The following is an 18134-nucleotide window of genomic DNA, read 5'->3' on the forward strand; positions in this document are numbered from 1 at the left end:
AGACCTAGTTCTTTGAAAAGCATAATTGATAAGCCTTAATTGACCAGCCTCATCAAAGAGAGAGAGAGAGAGAGAGAGAGAGAGAGAGAGAGAGAGAGAGAGAGAGAGAGAGAATCCAAATAAATAAAATCAGAAATGAAAGAGGAGACGTGACAAAGGACACCACAGAAACACAAGAAAAAATATTTTAAAATTACTACGAGCAATTACACACTGACAAATTGAACAACCTGGAAGCAATGGACAAATTCCTAGAAACATACCATCTTCCAAAGCTTAATTGAGAAGATATATAAAATCTAAACTGACCAATTATTACTAGTGAAATTGAATCAGTGATCAAAACTCCCAACAAACAAAAGTCCTGAACTTGAATGGCTTCACAGGTGAATTTTAACAAACATTCAAAGAAGAATTAATACCCATTCTTTTAAAACTATTACAAAAAATTCAGCAGAGGAAAGGCTCCCAAGCTCCTTCTAGGAGGAGGAGCTTTAGGAGGCAATGCAATCAATGAGTATGGCGTCCAGAGAATAAATATGGGCTAGTAAAATAAATGTGTCATCGGCATTTGGATTGCAGCTGAAGTAAGTGTGTCGATGAGATCATCTAGGAACAAGTATAAAGGGAACAGGAGGTGCTAGGACAGTGCCATGAGGAACGCCGACATGAAAGGAGGATAATTTGGCCCAGGAAGCCAAGGAGCAGTGAGGAGGTGGAAAGAAAACAAGAGAGGAGGATGTTTCCATGAGAGAATGGTTAATAATGTTGAATGCTGCTTAAAGGTCAAGAAATATGAGGACTGAAATAAGCCCATTAAATTTATCAGCACTGAGGTCATCAATAACCGGAACAAACTTTGATGTGATGGGGCAAAAGCCACAGTGGAGTATGTTGAGGAGTGGGAGGGGAGGGGATTGAGGCTGTGAGTGGAAGCAACTTCTTGTAGTTCAGCTTAAAGGACAGTAAAGTGAGCAGCAGTAGGTAGAAGGGGTCGGTGGGTCAAGGAGGAGTAGTTTGGTTTAAAATATGGGGAAAACTTGAGCTCATTTAATAAGAAGTGTCCAGTAAAGAGGCAGAAGTTGAAGATAAAGATAAAATAGGATAGTGGCGTTCCTGAAACGGCAAAAGTGACTGGGAGTGAGAGTACAGTTGGTGAGGTCGGCTCTACACAGGAGATGGGACACATTCTCTACTGTATCAGGAAAGAAGGAGAGGGTGGGTGCAGACGCAGGCTGGTATTATATATTGATTGGTTTGGTAGCAGAGCAGGAAATTGAGGAAGTTCTCCTCAACTTGGACACGTAGTCATTAATTGTAAAAAGGTAAGTTTGCATGCACCGAGGGGCTTGTAGTCAAAGATAAGTTGCTACTACTAAACTAGCTACAGCAAAATTTTACCTAAAGGAAAATCCCCCGCTGCATGGTTTTGTTTTACTTTGCTTTGGTTTGTTTAATTTCTGGTCTTTTAATTTTATATCATCTTATATCATATAAAATTTTCCAATTTTTTTTTAAAAGTCAGGTTAGTTGAAGTTAAATGTACAGATAGTAAAATGTTCAGTTCACCCTTTCCAAATGTGTGGTACTATAACTCTTGACCAATGTGTACAGTTATATAACCACTACGAAAATCAAGATGTATAGGGATGATCCAAGATGGTGGAATAAACGCTGTGCTTCCTTCCTTTCTTCAACAGATTAAAAATTACAACTAAATTATAGAACCATCAACCTAGAGAACCATCTGGAGTTTAGCTACACAAAAGTTTTATAGCTAAGCATATAAAGAAGACACATTGAGACTGGTAGGAGGAACAGAGATGCAAAACAGGCTGGCCCCAAACCTCCGTGTGGCATTTGAGAATAAGGAGGGATATCTCAGCTGTGAAGGTTCCCCCCAGCCCCACACCAGTCTCTCCAGCCCAGAGTACTGGTACCGGGAAGAGGAGTCTCCACAACATATGGCTGTGAAAAACAGTGGGTATTCCTACCATCCAGGTGAGATGGAAGGCTGCAGAAAACCCAGACATCCTTTTAAATGGCCCATGCACAAACTCTCTTAATCCCAGGCACTCACCCTGGGATCCAGTGGAGGGATGGTGACGTGGGGGGTGTCAGAAACATATGGGGGCAGACTGAGTTGTGTGGTTTCGGGAGTAAAGCTGGAGGACTGTTGGCATTTCCCTGTGAGGAGCTCCTCCTCCCCTGCAGCTGGCAGGCTGGCGCCATCTTTCCTGTGGTGAGCCCACCCCCATAGGCCAAATCTGAATCTGATTGGCGTGGTGAGCTCCACAGCTCTGCCCTGCTGACTCACTGGAGCCCCACCTGAATTGCACTCTTGGAAAACTATCAGAGCCCAACAGACCCCAGGTGGGTTGTGACAGGCCTTGGTGTGATCTGAGACTTTTGCTGAGTAGCTTCAGGCCCAGCACTGGCACCGAACCAGAATTTACATTAACCTGGTGACCACAACTCTTCCCAACCTAGTGATTCCCTGAGACCCTGTCTCATCCAACTTGCATAGGCTTTATCAGTGGATAGATCTTAATGAAGTCAGCTGGTGGCAGCAGGCCTCTGGGTCGCTTGGCTTCTGGTGGAGCCACCCCAGACCCGGTACTAGTGGTAGCCATCCTCAGTTTGCAGCGTGGCTTTTCCTACATGCCTCCAATTTTAGCACAGGCAGCAAACAACTGTGGTTTGCTTTGTAGCTCCTACCAGGTAGTCCCTGGCTCGTCACAGGCAGTGGGTGACCTGGGTCTAAACTGGAGCCCCTCTCAAAAGGCCCCAGAACCAACGTACTTGGACGTTGGCTTCAGACCACAGCAGAGCACCACCCAATTAGCCCCACAAGCAGCACACACAAAGGGTGGTCTCAACAGGCACAAGAGCCTGCTGGGGTGAATCCCAATCAGTGGAGTAAGCCCTCTGTGCAGTAGCCCCATAAACTGTAGATGTGGCCAAACCCCACAGCCAATAAACCTGAGGTATAATGCCACCCACTAACATGCCAATAGCAATTAAGGCTCAACTATAACAGGAGGGCACAAACAACTCACACAAGGGACACTCCTGGAGCACTCAGAGCAGGTGACCAGGGAGACTGCCAGGTCCTCATAGGGCACCTACTACATAAGGCCACTTGGCCAAGACTTGGAGACACGAAGGTCTACCTAATATGTAGAAACAAACACAGAGAAGCAGCCAAAATGAGGAAACAAAGAAATATGTCCCAAATGAAATAACAGGAGAAAACTCCAGAAAAAGAACTAAACGAAATGGAGGCAAGCAACCTACCAAAGACAGAGTTAAAAACAACCGTTATAAGGATGCTCAATGAACTTAGTGAAAACTTCAACAGAGAGATAGCAAGCATAAAAAAAAGAACACAGAAACCATAAAAAAGAGCTAGTCAAAAGTGAAGAAAACAATAACTGAAATGAAAAATGCACTAGAAGGAATCATGAGCAGACTAAATGAAGCAGAGAATAGAATCAGTGATTTGGAAGACAAGGTAGCAGAAAACAGCCAATTGGAACAGGAAAAAAGAAAAAAAGAATCCAAAAAAAAAATGAGGATAGTTTAAGAGACCTCTGGGACAACATCAAGCGTAAAAACATTTGCATCATAGGGGAACCAGAAGGAGAAGAGAGAAAGCAAGAGAGACCTATTTGAAGAGATAATGACTGAAAACTTCCCTAACCTGGTGAAGGAAATAGACATACAAGTCCAGGAAGCACAGAGAGTTCCAAACAAGATGAACCCAAACAGGCCCACACCAAGACACATCATAATTAAAATGGCAAAGGTTAAAGACAAAAAGAGAATCCTAAAAGCATCAAGAGAAATACAACTAGTAACTTATAAGGGACGTCCCATAAGATTGTCAGCCGATTTCTCAACAGAAATTTTGCAGGCCAGAAGGGACTGGCACAAAATATTCAATGTGATGAAAAGCAAGGACCTACAACCAAGATTACTCTACCCAGAAAAGCTATCATTTAAAATCAAAGGATAGATAAAGAGCTTCCCAGATAAGAAAAGCTAAAGGAGTTCGTCATCACCAAATGAGTATTATAAGGAATGTTAGAGGGACTTCTTTAAGACTGGAAAAAAAAAAAAAAGATCAAAATTATAAATAATAAAATGGCAATAGCTATATATCTATCAACAATTACTTTCAATGTAAATGGGTTAAATGCTCCAATCAAAAGACATAGAAGGGCTGAGTGGATAAGAAAACAAAACCCTTACATATGCTGCCTATAAGAGATTCACTTCAGATCGAAAGACAAACACAGACAGAAAGTAAAGGGATGGAAAAAATTATTTCATGGAAATGGAAACAAAACAAAAAATCTGGGGTAGCAATATTTATTCCAGAAAAAATATACTTTAAAACAATGGGTATAACAAGAGACAAAGAAAGACCCAGTAATCCCACTTCTGGGTATTCATTCGAAGATATCCAAAACACTACTTCAAGGGGACGTGAGCATCCATATGTCCATTGCAGTATTGTTTACAATGGCCAAGATGTGGAGGCAGCCTGGGTGTCCGTTGAATGGATAAAGAGTAAGTGGTACATATATACAGTGGAATATTGCTCGGCCATGGAAGGGAATGGGTTCTTGCCATCTGCAGTGTATTCTCTCTCTCTCCCCAGCAGAATAAAGCTCCATGAGGGGCAAGAACTTTGTTTTTGTTCATTGCTATATTCTAGCACCTACAGCGGTGCCTAGCATAAAAAAAGGATTACAATAAACATTACAGAATGAATGAATTGCAATGCTTTCACATCACAATGTTTCCTAGTCACCATTAAATAAAATAGTAGCTCCTCTACATATGGTATTCATAACCTATCATGAAATCACCATTTATCTGCCTAATCCTATTCTTCAATTTTTCCATGAGAAACCCAGCTTCCTGACAGTCCAGTTTCAATCCAGATCCTCGAGAGTTAGTTCCTCTATGCAAGCCCTCCAACTGGTCTCTTGCTATTTCCCCCCTCCTCTTCATATGGCACTCGTTCCCTCTCAGAATCATTGGTTATGTGGTCCCCTTTGTCTTAGAATGGCACTTCCTTCCTCGTGACATCCTTTAAGACTTATTTAGCTTGCTCAGTGGGTGACATCTGCAGTGACTTCCCCCATTTCTGAATTCCCACATAATGAATTAGCTTTTCACTATCCTAGATAATGAGTACATAATGTGTCAAACTGTGTGTAATAAACTGGTATTAGGTTTAAAAACATGGAGCTAAAAGAGTGCATAGAGAGCATTTAGTCCAACTCTCTCACTTTACACATAAGGAAACTTAAGTCTAGAGAGCCATTAAAAAATGAAGATGACTAGAATTAGAACTGTAAGTAACATTTTACAATTCTCAGTGTCCATTTATTCTTTCCACTGATATACTCACTTATTGTGTTTTATATACACATATACGAGTTCTGACAATTACGTTCACGAACTCATCCTAGAAAAAGTGCTACATACCTCATTGCTGAATATCACTACAGTCACCTTTGAAGGACTCCCCTTGGGAAGCTATGCACTGATGCCAGCACCTAGTCCACCCTTCAAAGCAATTTTGGAACTTTTTTTCTAGAATGGCCATCAGAGCTGTCGTCATATTACACTTGATGCCCTGAATGTCATCAAAATGTCTTCTTTTCAAGATTTCCTTTATCTTCAGGTAAAGAAAGAAGTCATTGGGGGCCAGATAAGGTGAGTAGGGAGGGTGTTCCAATACAGTTATTTGTTCACTGGCTACAAACTCCCCCAAAGACAATACCATGTGTATTGGTGCATTGTTGTGATGCAAGAGCAGGTCATTTTTGTCTAACTTTTTCATAAAGCCTTTTCAGCACTTCCAAATAGTAAACTTGGTTAACTGTTTGTCTATTGGTACAAATTCATAATGAATAATCCCTCTTATATCAAAAAAGATTAGCAACATCATTTTGACTCTTGATTTGGACTGATGGAACTTTTTTGTTTGTGGAGAACTGGCTGACTTCCATTGTGCATTTTACGCTTTGTTTCAGGGTCATATTGGTACACCCATGTTTCATCACCAGTGATAACACTGCCCAGAATATTGTCTTGCCTCTCCAAAAGGTCTTGGCAAACTTTAACTCTCCTTTGCTTTTGTTCATCGGTCCTTCGGGACCATTTTTACATATGTCTTTCTCATGCCAAGATTTTCAGCTAAGATTTTCCTAACTGTTTCTCTATCAATGTTTACTTGGTCTGCTATGCTTCTTACAGTCAGCCGATGATGCTGACACACAATTCGATGAATTTTTGCAATGTTTTCCTCAGTTCTGCTTGCTACTGGCCACCCTGACCTCTCCTCATCAGTGAGGCGTTCTCTTCCCTCAGAAAAAAACGTTTAATCCATGTGTACACTGCCATTTTCTTCATGGCATTATCCCCATAAACTTGGACTAATATGTCCCTGATTTCACTTTCACTCTTGCCAAGTTTAACAAGATATATTTAATGTTTGTTCATTGCTCTAATTCAAGCTCAGACACTCTTGCGATGGCACACAAAAACACACAACGACAATAATGAACGCCACTCAGCAAGACACTGCTACACGTCGACACGAACACAGCTGTGAGACACTGATACACCAAGGTTATGAAACCTTACCGAGCTGTTTGTACAGTGCTGCCACTGTAAGTGCACGGTGGCAAGTTCGCAAACTTAATTGTCAGACCTCATACGTGTACATAAATGTATATCTGTGTATACATGTATTACTTCCCCAATAAAACTGTAACTCTCTGGAATTGTTTGCTGTATCCTATATCACTGAATCCCTTAAAGCTCCTATTAAAATTAGCATCTAGAAGGTGCTCAAAAAATTCAGATTAAGGATTTATTGATTTGCAAAATTTAGCTAAGAGAAATAAGTCAGAGAAAGACAAATACCATATGAACTCACCTCATATGCATAAAATTAAAAAGTTCAACTCAGAGAAACAGAGATTAGATTGGTAGTTGCCAGGGATTGGGAGTGGGTGAGGGAAATGGGGAGATTTTGGTCAAAGGATACCAACTTCCAATATCAGATGAATACGTTCTGAGGATCTAATGTACAGCATGGTGACTACGGTCAACAGTACTTCACTACATACTTGAATTTGCTAAGAGACTAGATTTTAAATTTTCTCAACACACACACACACACACACACACACACATCTATTCTAGGTGATGGATGTGTTAACTAACTTTATTATGGTAATATTTCACAACATATACGTATATTAAATCATCACAGTGTACACCTTAAACTTACACAATGCTACATGTCAATTATATCTCAATAAAGCTGGGGTGGGGGAGGAGGAAATAAAAGAAAAGCATCCAGATGTTTGGAAGTTTATTTTGGGTGAACTTGAGCCCACGAAATCCAATTCAACTCCATCTCAGAAGTAAACTTGCTATGCTGCAAATATTCTACTCATTTAGACTTAGGCCAGGGTATAATATTCCCATCCTAGCCAGAGATCTACAGGCTTTTTTTTTTTTTCCTTAACCAGAGGAAGAAAGAAGTATGTGTTTAGAGAATCAATCAGAATCCAATCTTCACCCAAGAAGTTCTATATAAACATTAACTTGGCTATACAGTCTTCATCCAGCTGTCTCTCTTCAAATTTACACAGGCCCAGGGAAAAAAAAAGATGTAAACTAAAAATATCACAATAACTGGAGGCTGACATCTGAAATCCCCTTCAATTGAGGCATCCAAGTCAGTGCAACAAATATTTACATTAAGAACTGAAATGTTGGGAAATAGTTCAAAAAATCTGATAGGGCTGGATAGTAACAGATATCTCCAAACTGCCCAATGCATAATACATAGAATATATTATCTATAAAATACCTGCTTTCTGACATCCTTTACAGAATCCCTGACGTTAATGTCCTTATGCCATGCCAGTCAGCATAAACCCAGGAATCAGCAGGGCAGAGAAGTAGACCAGATCTTGAACATTTCTGCCCTTTGTCCTGCCAAGCTGTGGGGCTCTTCCTCTCTCCAACACCACGACCCCCTCCCACCTTTGCCAGCCGGGGAGTCTAGGCACAGCGAGAGGACTGAAGCTGATTCACATTCCTGAGAAAATGTGCTGGGACCCGAGAAGACAAAGAAGCACAGTCCAATGATATGAAATAGCAGTGCCACACTAGGGGAAATCTTTAATTTATCTCTTTTACTTTAAGATGATAAAGGACTCTCAAGTCTGATGAATTTTGAGTTGTACCAGTATTCAATCTAGCTGATTGTGGCAAAACATGACTACAACAACAATATAACAAAAACCATAACAAAAAACCACATTATCTGGATGATCTACACTGTCAGTATGAACAAGCACCAAATTTGCGGGATTGTTGTGTAACCCTATGTTTTGCTTGGGAGGGTGGATGTAGTTTGTAACACTTATTCTCCCCAACAGCTGAGCAGAAATCATTAGTAAGATGTAATGCTACATTGCATACTTATCTTGACAGCAGAGAAATCATTACATCAGGAACTGCTGAAGTTTACTTATTAGCACTCAAACTAATTTTACATGCTTCCTGAGCTCGAAATTAATCATTACTATCTCTGCAATTTCATGTTTTATTTATATCTTTCAAAATACTTATACACTGTATCATAATTACTTGTGCTTATGTCTGCCACTGCCATTAAACTGTGACCTAACTCCTGGAGAGCTGGATCCAGGTTTTGTTCATCTTTGGGTTTCCCTCAGGGCATTGGGTAGCTTTTTGTGAATACCAGATGAACAATACTTGTTGAATGAATGAAAGAATGGATGAATGAACCAATTGCCCATACATGGCAACCATATATACTGTTTATGCAGAATCTGTTCCAATTGACATTTGTGTATTTGTTATCTATGATCAAAGGAAACCAAACCATCATCTAAGAGTCCTTCAGTATTTTAAATCTGTGGTCACAATTTTATTTCTCTGCATTCTACCCCGTCCCCCACCCCCATACCAGACTCCTGTGAATGGCACATTTGATTGTTGTCAGTAACTTTTAAACAGAAATATCCATTTATGTAATAAATGACAAGTTACTAAAAGATATAATGTAAATATAATATTAAGTATAATAAAGAAGATATAAAAATTTGCTCATTGTTATACTTTATGCCATTTTTCTTTTCGTGAAAGTATAATCTATGGGTAGTCTCTTTTCGGAGAGGATCGAGGGTGGTAACTTTTCTGTCTGAAAGTTTGTATGTCTGAAAAATGCCTTTTATGTTGCCATCACATTTGAATACTAATTTGGCTAGACACAGAAATCCCCATTCAAAGTCCTTTTGTGTTTTATTTTGTTTTTCAGCACCAGAAACTCTCGTTTCCAGAGTTGTCGAGGAGAAGTCTGCTGTTCATCAGATTCTTGGTTGTTAATAACATTTTTTCTCTTTGATAATTTTCGGGATGCTTTTCTATATTTTGAGGTTCTGAAAGTTTTCTATAATATTATTATATTGTTTAGCACATGCTACCCCTTTCATTGTGAAGTCTTGTGTCTGATTTTTTTTATTATTTAGTTCTAAGAAATTCTTAGATATTATTTCAACTATTGGCTCCCCTGCATTACCTCCATAAACTCCCATTTGTTAGATACTGGTAAACCTAGAGCTATTCTCTATGATTCCTTTCTTTTAAACTTTCTTTCTCTGTATCCCTTTATCTTATATTCTGGAAGGATTCCTTAGCCCTGATCTCCCTACCTCACTAATTTGCCCCTTCATTTTTTCATTCTGCTCTTGAGCCATCCATTAAGTTCTTAATTGCAAGAATTGCATTTTTCACATTTTCATGATCTCTTGATTCTGTTTGATAAAAATCAAGATCCTGTTGTTGTTTCATGGATGTCATACCATCTTTCACATTTCTAAAGATATTAACTACACTTGGTAAGTGTAGTTCTGAAGCCCTCCAAGCCGTATTTGCATCCTGTTCTTATCTTTCTTAATATGGCAGTCCTCATATTTCTAGTAATTCCTGACTGTGAGCTCGTCTTTTCTAGACTCTCAGCTCTCAGCTTGGGCAGCCAGTCTTAGATGAGGCTGAAGCAGCTGTGGCTGCCTGTGCTCCTTACTCTTTTCAGTGAGAACAGGGGATGGGCAGAGCTAAGGACAGCAGCTGGTGTTCAGAGAGCATCTGGCCCCTTTGTCCTGGACTTCTAAGTTACCTGAGGCCCTTTCCTCTTTCTCCATCCTAAACGGAGACCTACACACTAGGTGGTGAAAGGAAGAAGGAATGCTCAGAGTTCACAGGACAAACTGCTCCCAGCACAGCAGCTCTACCAAACCCGCATGGCTGTCCCTGCCCTCTCCTGCTCCAAGTGCCACCAGCTCTAGACATGGAGACTTCATGGTGCGGCATCTGTATGTAGGTCTATCCTTTTCTCTTGCCCATCTCAACCGCACCTTTCAGTCTCCCAAGAATTCCTTGAAGCCTCTAGTTCCTTGAGAAGTTTACTTCTTGTTCTTCGGTGTGGCTAGAGATTCGGAGGTTTTCTTATATCAGGTTCTGTAATTCCCCAGATTCGGTGCAGTGGAGGGAACCTGCAGCAAATACTCAATCGGATATCTTGAAACCACCACGTTCAGAATTTTACCCTCAAACTGTGCCCTCCGGGCCACATGCAGGATACACAGGAATCAGAGAAAACACTTGTACTACGTGATATGCTGGTCATTTCCCTTTTCACTCTTGGATCCAATTTCCACCCTTCCCTGTTTGACTCTGCATGCGGGAAACCATATTCTCCTTTAACAACTGGCTTCTGGGTAAGCTCAGCCAGTGGGAGGCACTGGGGTAAGGCTGGAGGGGAGATGAGGGAGAAGCTAGGGCTCCTCGCTGGCATCTCGTCTCTCACAGCCCCTGCGGCCCTTCAGTGGCCCCGGCTTATATCGGGCGGCACTCCTCGTGGTCTAGCGCCTGCTCGGCAGCCCCAGTCTTAGGCTTTGGTAACACAACCTTCCGCCCTGGGCCGTTTGGGCCTAGGGGTGTAGGAGCTCCTGCTGCTCCTGATTTCTGGGGTGCTGCCCCACTTCCACAATACCATCTCCTGCACACTGCCTACATTCAGTTCCTTTTGTTGAAAGGTCTAGAATGATTTCATCTTCCTGGCTGGACCCTCGCATGAAAATCAGAATTCTGAAGCAGTATCTTCAAAGATAACATTTGGCAATTCCTTTCTGTGAGGGGAAGGGAAGACCGTAGCAAAGGAATTCTCAACTTGGGTTTCTCAGTATCTAAGATATCCCACGTTGTTTCAAAGAGTGACATGAAATACTTTAAAATGGGCATCTGGGCAATACGTTTCAGGTTAGCTGCTTATCTGCCAGAAAGCAGTTTTGTAAGGAAAGCCTTAAGGGCCTGTCCTATTATCAAACATGGTGTTCTAGAATCAGGAAATGCTACCTGGAGGAGGAAAAGCTTAGCGTCTAACAGAAACCTTGCTTAAAATTCTCAAGCTTGAGAGACCTACCTCCAGGGGCAGCCGTGAGATAGTTTAAAGAAAAGACTTTTACTATCTCTATTATTTCCCGTGTTCTCTGTTGAGAGAGGGTTAGGCGAAATGGCAATCAGTATACCTTTAGAAAACCCTTGTGTGGCTCTATTTCTGATTTGGAAATAGACAATGCCACTGCCTTGTCAGCTGCGTCTGTCATTAGGACTCCACAAATGCTTAATAAGCAGCAGACAAACAATAAGCGAGCCCACCGCTGTGGCTCATGATTAGAGAGCCACACTGTGCCACTGGCGTGCCACACGGCCACACATCTAAAGGCTCTGAACATGCCACCCTTGTATAAGGCCCTGAATACCTGCTTTCATCCCCATTTTGAGCGTCTGAACAATAATATACGGCCATCTATTTATTAAAGGAAAGAGCTTACTTTGGCATGGGATAAATTGGTGCTTGCAACAAGATGCTATTTAATACAAAGGACGTTTCTTGAATTCCTTTCAGATCTGAGGTCCACGGCTTAAAGAGTGGTGTATATGTTTCAAAATAGCATGACTATTATATAATCCCTTTTCTTCAGCTGGCATGAGAAGGACATTTCCATCATCTCTATGCTCTCTGTTCTTTACTTCCTCAAAGCTGAGGCGACAAAAACACTGCCAGCCTTATCCAGCTTTCCATGGAAAGCCGCCACTCTCAACTGGCGCCTACATGCAATTTCAGAACTGTCCCAGGAGACCTCTGTGCTTTGAGGTGAATTCATAACATGAAGGCCAACAAAGAAGGGAACACAAACTCTGGCTGTTAAAGAAAAAGAAAAGGAGTCTGCGGACTTACTGAAGGAGCTCCGCCTCTGTGAGTGCTTCTGGCCTCTGCTCCCCGGTGACAATGGCCAGTTCATCCTTCAGCTCCTGGATTTCCTTTTGTAGGCGGACAATCATCTACAAATGGCAAGCCGGGAGAGGAAACGTAACTCCTCATGACGAGCAACTTGGTGACAGAGAACATACATCTTTTAAGAGTATGAGCTGTTCTAACGATACAAAAATGTGTCGACAATGATATCAAATGCACTCCTGCACCTACCACCCAGCTTTGTCAAATCTGAACATTTTGTTAAAATAGTTTCAGAATTTTTTTCTTTTTAACAAATAAAACACTACTGATATAACTGGAGCTCCTTATTGCTTTTCCTCCTCTGTCCTTCCTAAACGGCGTTTAGGGGGTGGTATTTCCCAGTATGTTTTCATATATTTACTCCACATGTACAGATCTAACTGTAAACGATGCACGGTATTGTCTTGCATGCCTGAAGCTTTATGTGAACGCTACTATACTATATGTAATTACAACAGTCTCCCCTCTCACATTATGCTTTTGAGATCATTTATCTTGCTTCATGTGGCTCTACTTCATCAATTTTCATGGATATGTAGAATTTCAGTAAAGGAATATATCACAATTTATTTATTGATGTCTCCTACTGACAGACATGTAGACACACTTGATAGTAGCCAAAAGGCCGAGATTGATAGACATTTAGGATTTTCACTTCTGCCGTTTACAGTGTTGCTGTGAACATTATAAATCTCTGGGCACACATGTGAGAATTTCTCTATAGGGGGCACTTAGAATCGTGTGGTTGCACCTTCCCTTTATTATATATTGCTAAATTGCTCTTCAGAGTAGTTGTATAAATTTACATTCTCATCAGCTGTACATACAAGTTCCTGTTTCCTCACATTTTTGCCACTATGTGTGTAGTATTGACAGTATTGCAGTGTTGTCAACCTCGTAGGTGTGAAATGGTACCTCACTGAGTTCTAATCTGTATTTTCATGATTATTATGCAGAGAGGTCGGTCCTCTTTGTAGATGTATATCAGCTCTTTGGGTTTCCTCTTCTGTGAATTATTTATTCATATTCTTGCCCATACAATTGTTTTTACTTTTCCTCATTCATTTGCAGGCTTTTTAATATAGTCTGGATGTGAACCCTTTATTAGTTTTATGCAATACACACATTTTCTCCCAATCTATGCCATATTTTTCACTTTGTGGTGTTCTTTTTGCTAAATGAAAGTTTTACATTTCAATATAATTTCGTTATTAACTGCTTCCCTTATAAATTGCATTTTTGTGTCTTCTTAAAGAAAATCTAGTTTACCTAAAACCATAGGAATATTTTCCTATATGTTCTTAAAAGAGTTTTAAAACTTTGCTTTTCATATTTAAGTTGATTTTATTTTGTATAAAGTATGAGATATGTATCTAATTTTAATTTATTTTTTTATGTGACTAACCATTCAAAGTTTGCTATTACAATTCTGTTATATAACATGTTTCCACATATAAATGTGTCTTTTTCTAGGGTATGGGTTAAAAACATTTATTTGCTTGAGTATATGTATGGCACACCTTTTTAATTAGTATACCTTAAGAAATTTTGGCATCTAGACAGAATAAGACCCTTCCATCTTGTTCTCTTCTAAAATAGACTTGGCAATTCTGGGTCATTTGCTCTTTCATATAAATTTTAGACCTAGCTAATAAAATTCTACCAAAGGCCCTCCTCAAATTTGATTAAATGGTTAATTTGGCAAGACTTACCAAATTAATGATGTTGAATCATCACATCCATAAACAGGGTATGGTTTTCCACTGATTCCTTTCAATAAAAATTTATAATTTCTCTATAAATATCTTACATGTTTTTAATTCATTTTTCCTAGAATTTTAAAGTTTTTGTTGCTACTATAAATAGAATTTTTGTAAAATTGCAGTTTCTAATTATTGGCTTTTGATGTGTAGGAAGGCAATTCATTTTATGTATGGATTACGTATCATATAATTTTGTGAACATTACTTTGGTTCTGTTTATTATTAAATACTCTCGAATGTTCTATTTAATCAAATTGTCTGCAAGCAGTAATAGGTATTTTTCTTTTTGTTTGAATCCTCATTAATTTTTTTTTTTTTATACTGTCTCTGTCCTAGATAGGACTTACAAGTACAATGCTGAAGACACTCTCCTCTTATTTTCTTTGACATTTCACCTTCAGAAACAGTTTGGGAGACAATGAGGAAAAACTGAGGGTTGCTAGATGGGCGGGAGGGGTGGGGGGTGGGGGGAGGGTGAGGGGATTGGAGGGCAGTCGGTGACCACAGGATGACCACGGGGTTTGAAAATTAATCTGGGGAACGTAATTTGGTGGTTACCAGAGCGTAAGGGGGTTGGGGGGTGGGGGATGAGGGTGAGGGGGATCAAATGTATGGTGATGGAAGGGGAGCTGACTCTGGGTGGTGAACACACAGTGTGATTTATGGATGATGTGATACAGAATTGCACACCTGAAATCTATGTAATTTTACTAACAATTGTCACCCCAATAAATTAAAAATAAATTAATAAAAAAAAAATGTTTGCTGCAGTTTTTGGTTGACACTCTTAAGGATGTTCACTTATATTCAAAGTTTGATGAGTCTTTTCAAACTATGTATGAATGTTTAATGTCATCAAATACTTTGTTTTACATCTAGTGATATGATCATATATTTTTTCTCTTTTAAACTATAACTGTGATGAATCACCTTAATTCATGTGATTTTTTTTTTAGTATGAACTACCTCAGATATACAAAAAGATATGAGAACACCTTGTACCCACTGCTTAGCTAAGTGACAATCAATGTATCTACTACTTAGCTTAAGAAGTAAAACATTACAGGCTCTTTTGAAACTCTCGCTCCTGTATGGCCTTCCGTGATTGAATTTGTCTTACCCTAACTTTGTTGTTTATTTTTCCCATGGCTATTTTTCTTTTAGTATACTGTCATATATTTTCTAATGGTAGATTATCCTTAAATTCCTGAAATAAACCCAATGAGGTCATGATATCACGTATCATATTAATGATCATAGGATTATAATGCAAAGTTCCTAAAATAAAAACGAGCAGGTTGAATCCAATTTTTATTCTTCCTTCGATATTTGATAGACAAAAAAACATAACGTCACTCATATGTGGGATATAAAACTGAAGGCAACAAAGGAACAAGATAAACAAATAAAGAAACAAAAACTCATAGACACAGATAACAGTTTAGTGGTTACCAGAGGGCAAGGGGGAGGGAGAGTGTTAGAAGAGAGTGAAGGGGGTCAAATACATGGTGATGGAAGGAGAACTGACTCTGGGTGGTGAACACATAATGCAACATATAGATGATGTAGTTTAGAAATGTACACTTGAAACCTATGGAGTTTTGTTGACCATTGTCACCCAAAAAAATTAAAACAAACAAATAAAAAAACAAAAAAAACCAAAAAGTCATGAGTTCAGTCCTCCCTCCCTACGCCCGTCCCTCCTTCCCCCTCTCTCTTTTTCTCTCTTTTTGGTAGCTTTGTTATTATTGAGTCAATTTATTTATTAGTTGTAGATCTATTCATGTTTTAAAATTCTTCTTGCTTTAGTTTCAGTGTTATGTTTTTCTAGGAAATTGGCCATTTTAAATTTTCAAATTTATATCATCAAGTCATTCAAAGTACTTTAGTTTTACTGTACCTATAGTTAAGTCCTCCTTTCATTCCAAATATTTTTGTATAAATCTGTGCCTTCTTTATTCATTTCTTCATTAATATTTCCAGAGATTTGTTCATTTTATTAATCTATTAAAAACCAACTTCAGTTTTGGTTGTTTCTCTCCACTGTCTTCACTTTGACTTTTGTTTTTACTCATTTTTATACTTTTAAGTTTCTGTCTTTCTTTATTTTTGGATTTACTTTATCGTTCATTTTCTAACTTCTTGACTTGGGGGTTACCAGCCAAAGGTTGTTGTGTAAATGTGAACTTCAAATTCGTGAGAGGCAGAGCCTTAGGATTTCAAATTTTCAGAGAAACCATGTTTTGTTTTACTAATGTCCAGTCTAAGGCAGACAAGATTCCCTAGTGTCTCCCTAAGCCGGTGAATAGACTTTTTTCCTCCCAGGTTCACCCTTTCACTGGTTTTACGTTGAGAGGGAGGGGAGGGGTGAGATGTCTTAGGTTCATCATCTGCCTTCCAAGGGCTTTGACCTCTAGGCCGTTATGAAAACCCCTTTCACACTTCTACTCACGACAACCGCAGCCTCAGCTTTGTTTCTGGGCTCTAGAGAATTCCCTTACTTCCTCTAGCCTCAGATATATCAAAAGATGCTTGTTACATTTTATACAGGTGGGTTTCATGTTATGTGTACTACATCAACAGGGCCAGAAGTTCCAAAGAACATGATACTCAGTATTTTGAACATGTCAGTGCTCCTAGAATTTCCTTTAAATACACAGAATTGAGTAGGTTTTGGTTGTTTGCTTCCTTTCAAAAACATTCTTAGAATCATCAAGCTATGCAGAATGAAAATCCTTGGACAGGAACTATGGGAGTCATTCATCTGTATCCTCCCTCTACTAAATTAATATTGATGCCATATTTTCTGCTTAGTAGAAGCTTTCAAAGTCAAATCTAACCAATTATGTTCTGTCTTATTGAACAAAAATCTCAAAACTAAGCCAACTTTTCATGATTTTTCAATTATTACAGTCACACTTCCCATCAAATTACTACAGACATTTTGGAATGAGAGCCACCCTTAGAAAATTTTGGCCCATAACCAGTCACCGAAGACTCTGATCTGTTCATAGTTCTCCTCTCACCTTGTCTCTCTGAGGCACTAACAATTACAAAGAAAGCAAGTCAAATCCTCGCTGATCCTGATCTTCAGGGCTGGTCCACATTTGCCATTACATTTTGAGAGTAAGATACAGGAAATCCCATCAAGTTGTATTTTGGGTGGTTATGGGGACACATTTTCAATCGTCACTTGTGCTTCAGAAAAGCTCTGTACATAAAATAATGAACAGTAACGGCAGTTTTTAGAAGCACTTATACGAGACCAGTAAACAACTCTTGTCAATTACCAGATTGTTCTGCACCAGGAAGGTCTCAACATTTGTTCAATTATCAGCGATTAGCTTTTGACTCCTGATTTCTGGTTTCTTCAACTCTCACTGACCTATATCGAAAACACGATGTTTGCCTTTCTTCAAATTCCTCAAGTTCCGTCAAAGAAAAGTCTCTCTAGCCAAACTTAAAGAAAAAAAACAAAACCCTTACGTCTAATATGTTTATTGCATTCTATTATAAACTAAGTTTTGTCTCCAGGCTAATAACCCCATTATTGTCTTTCTCATTCTGAGCAGTAAGGTTACAGGGAGGGCTTCTGACAGGGTAGGGACAACAGAAGAATGCATCCTTGGAGTTCAGTTCCACTTGACTCACGCCTTTGGATTCTCTCTCCTTTCTCCAGAGGGGGCTCTGTGTAATGCTGCATCTGACGACAGGCCGGCCCCTACTGGAAACAGATCCTGCCTCACCCATTGGTTTCTCCTGAAGAGAATTCCATCAGGGGAGCTCAAGCTCCCGGAGGCAAGCAGGATAAAACAGACAGCCCCATTATTCTTTTTTTCTCCTTCTTCTCACCCTTTCTGGAATGATTTCAGGGGAGGAAGGGCAAACAATCAAGAGGAAGTAGTTAATATGGGTAACAGTGAATTTGAGATTTTTTCTTTTGG

General features: G+C 39.5%; 1 protein-coding gene across 1 annotated transcript in view; it reads right to left on the reverse strand.

Moving 5' to 3' along the window:
• KIF6 (kinesin family member 6) overlaps positions 1–18134 on the reverse strand; it is a 403315-nt gene that overhangs the window by 237676 nt on the left and 147505 nt on the right. Inside the window, 1 exon segment of the mRNA XM_033102431.1 lies at positions 12368–12471. Coding sequence (XP_032958322.1) covers positions 12368–12471 — 104 coding nt within the window.

This window comes from Rhinolophus ferrumequinum, chromosome 3, assembly GCF_004115265.2.
Source record: "Rhinolophus ferrumequinum isolate MPI-CBG mRhiFer1 chromosome 3, mRhiFer1_v1.p, whole genome shotgun sequence".
NCBI classification, from domain to species: domain Eukaryota; kingdom Metazoa; phylum Chordata; class Mammalia; order Chiroptera; family Rhinolophidae; genus Rhinolophus; species Rhinolophus ferrumequinum.